At 38.9% G+C, this 3530-nt stretch overlaps 1 protein-coding gene across 1 annotated transcript; it reads right to left on the bottom strand.

Moving 5' to 3' along the window:
• Positions 1-778: 778 nt before the first annotated feature.
• On the bottom strand, positions 779-3220 carry LOC116847970. The gene is made up of 2 exons (XM_032823627.1): positions 2654-3220; positions 779-2522 (listed from the first exon to the last, which is right to left on the bottom strand). The coding sequence occupies exons 1-2, from the start codon at positions 2727-2729 to the stop codon at positions 1876-1878; spliced, it is 723 nt and encodes a 240-aa protein (XP_032679518.1). The 5' UTR covers positions 2730-3220; the 3' UTR covers positions 779-1875.
• Between the last annotated feature and the right edge of the window lie 310 nt (positions 3221-3530).

Here is a 3530-nt window from a genome sequence, read left to right as displayed (position 1 = left end):
TCTCTCCGTCCTCGCTCTCTCGCCCACTTGTCACTCTCTCGTAGCTCTCTCTTTCTCTTTCTCTCTCTCTCTCACTCTCGATGCGCACGGTAATGATCGTCTGACCACGGCGGTAGTCACGGTAAGGCTGTCAGCTGATCGGCTCTGGGAGGATCACGTATCCTCGTGGATCCTCCCTCGTCGCTACCCCCCTTGTCCTGGGGTCGTCGATCGTCGAGAGTCGGCAATTTTCGATAGTATTGTCTCGAGACACTTTCCGTTTCGGTACATTGTTGACGTCGGGAGTTCGCTTGGTTGTCTCTCCCGGCTCTCCCGTTTTTTCCTGCCGGGTTTCTCGTGACGGCTGCTTCGCTGAAAGTAAATACAGCTGATCCGTCTAAACGCGATACTGTATTGTAACTACGATACTTTCTCAGCAATAGAATATTTTCTATTGCTGAGCGCTCGATAATTCGCGATAATAATTTCTCGTCGCCAAAGTACGAGAGTGCGATTCACCTGAGCAGAGCTTCGCTCGTTGTCGTCCTCTGCATCCTCCCTCGATGTCCTCCGCTCCTCGTCCTGGTGACCGGCAAGGGACGTCGAGGGGCACAAAATTCGGGACGCGCTGACCTTCGCATCTGCTCCGCTCGCAAAAATCGCTTCTTCGCTTTGCTCTAAATTTTGCACAACAAACAATCCGACGGAACGCGATATTCGGCAAGGTCTCGAAAACCGTTAGCGACACGGCACGCGATAAACATTCGATACTCTAATCGACACGGGATTCTTGAGACGGGCGCCTCCACGGCTGCCACGTCACAATACATGCGTTACATACACATTAATATATTAATAAAAAATTATGAATACATACTCATCATACCAAAAAGCATTCAATCCATTCGGAGACAATCTCGGAAAGGACATTTCCTTCCAGAAAAGTCCCTTCCTTCCTCCACCGAGTAAGTATCTCGCCTCTCGTCCTCGAAGGCACGTCTTCCCGTACAGAAAACATGACTTCTTCGAGTTGGAGGTTGGAGTAGATGTCTATGACACTCCCCTAAAGTTCTCCTCAGGTATGATTAAGTATTCCTAATACATGTGTTGCGGTTATTCCAAGAAAATGCATGCCATTATAAATTAATCGCGATCATACCTTTCCTCCGGCACAATCAACCTAAAGGCACATCTTCCCATGAAGAAGATGTGACTTCTTCAGGAAATGTGTCGAAGTAGGAGAATCCTGCCTAATGTATACAATACAGAAATACAGACTCACACACATATTTCGTACTTATATAATTTTTATCATTACATAAATATTAAAATGTTTATTTTATTACATGTTTATTAAATTACAATAATTTTCACTTTTTTTTGTTTTTTGTATCTATATTCACTTAACATTTCTTTTCTTTTACGTTTATCAAGTTTAAATGCTTCGCGCTGTTTTTTAATTTTAATAATGTCGATACAAAGTAATTCATCTGTTATGTCCTCGCTCACACAATTAATCAAACTATTCTTTTTTATACACCACCATGTTAATATTTTTCTACAAATTATGCGCAATACTACTTTGAAAATATTATTATGCTTATTAGGATGCTCCATGCATTCATGCTAATCTATATTAATAATCCAATTATCGAAATGACCTAATACCTTAAGAATATCACGCCAATGAGATCGCGTCTCTAACAATTTACTAACTCTACGAACTATTTGCCTTGCAAAAATTGGAAATTCATTACTTTTTAAATTTACATTACATTCTTCGCAAAAGTTTAGATCTTTTGTTATACCCCTATAGAAATATCATACTAAGAATCATTGATAATTACTTATTTTCAGTATTAAAAATACTGGATAATAAGTAATTATCAATGATTCTTAGTATGATATTTCTATAAGGGTAGCGACAATAATTTCATTTAACTTTTCATCTAAAAATGCTACACTGGATTGCTTCGGAGCAATTTTATCACTAAACATTTCATGCTGTTCGTCGTCATCATCATCATTGTTGCGACAAATGTTATACATCTCTTCATTTGCAAGATCTTCCTCCAAACACTTTTCTAAAATAAATAACATGAAAGGGTCTTCAGAAGTTTCGCAGTTACCGCCAATTATCGACACAGATTTCATGTTGCTCATTAGTAAAGTGATGAATGAATCTTGAAATTGTCGAGATGTTGGATTATTATTACAAATGGCATGACTTCTAATTTGTCCAAAAAAATTTTCAATTGCATCCTGATCACAATATCGCGTTCTTAAAAATGTAAAACCGTGTTTTAAATTTAATATTTTCCAAAGTTTCTGAAACCCGTTGTTTCGCAGTTCATGTTTGGCATCCGTCCAAAATGCGTGATGAGCACTATCTTCTGTCACTGGAGAACGTAACTTATTTTCACTTACACCACTACTGTTCACAGAATCAAACAAGTCATTAAAAAAAAGTACTATCTCTGATGTGGCAATTCCTTCTTCTGCATCTATCTTCATCTGTGTAGAATCTTTTAAATCCACAACACCTGCAACAGCAAACATAATTCATATTAACGGTTACTGTACGAGTAATGCAGTATTGCAGTCGTCGTATTGCATTGTCGTATTGCAATATATTACGATGATGTATATAATATTTTTTTACAATTGTACTTACATTTATGTCTTGTTAGCATCTCGATACAACTCGCAACTGTCCCATTTAATACTTGCGTAGCATATTTCACACGCATTTGTCGTGCCCGTGTTGCCAGGACACGAAAAGAGTTCGAGATCGGTGATGCGGGCGCGGCAGGGTGTGTGGCGGTGGATAAAATGTAGTAGAGGTTTTGACTACTTCTTGTAGTGTTAAATATAAAAAAGGTTTATTTAATTTGTACACTTGTATGAGTTTTAATTACAACTCCCGTACTTATGATTGATGTGCGAACCGCGCATAAGTCTCGTATGACGCCTATGTCGCGGCGAGAGACCGAGATGTTAAGCCTGACGCGAGCGGTCTCTCCGCTCTTTTATAGTATTGTTTTAGGCTTGTCGGAAGGGGTGCCTGGCGACAAGAACATTACCATATTTGGTGATGGTTCGATGCGTTTGGAATTGAGGTCCTAAATGCGGAATGTGCAAGGTGGTGCTTATCGCAGCACTTGCACATTCGCTTCCTTGTCGTGGCGCAATCGAAATAATTCCTTGAGAAGTGTTTCGAAAGCGCTGGTACGATTCGCGATTATAACACATTTTCTTAATTTTATTTTCTATAATATGTTCTTTTGTTATTTTCTGCAGTTGCGGCCGTAACATATTACTCTTCCTATCAATTATCCATGCTGTCTTGATGACGTCCCACGATACTATGCGTTCTTATTTCTTCCCCTCGCTCTTAAATGCAAGATCTTTTGTTAAAAGATTGTTTCTTATTCCTTTAATGAGATGTAGAGGATTAAAAAGAGGAACAATCTCAATGTCTTCCACTTCAAAGGTTTGAGTTATTAATAACACAAGAACATTATCTTACATATTTTCATAAATTGCAACAT

Source organism: Odontomachus brunneus, unplaced genomic scaffold (assembly GCF_010583005.1).
Source record: "Odontomachus brunneus isolate Ranch 3 - 2012 unplaced genomic scaffold, Obru_v1 Obru_scaffold_086, whole genome shotgun sequence".
Classification (NCBI taxonomy): Eukaryota; Metazoa; Arthropoda; class Insecta; order Hymenoptera; family Formicidae; genus Odontomachus; species Odontomachus brunneus.
This window is presented reverse-complemented; position numbering and strand designations above follow the sequence as displayed.

Coding starts and splice junctions, on each gene's coding strand:
- LOC116847970 (XM_032823627.1), bottom strand. CDS start 2,729: ATGCGTGTGAAATATGCTACGCAAGTATTAAATGGGACAGTTGCGAGT. Junction 2,523..2,653: donor GATGCTAACAAGACATAAAT/GTAAGTACAATT, acceptor TTGCTGTTGCAG/GTGTTGTGGATTTAAAAGAT.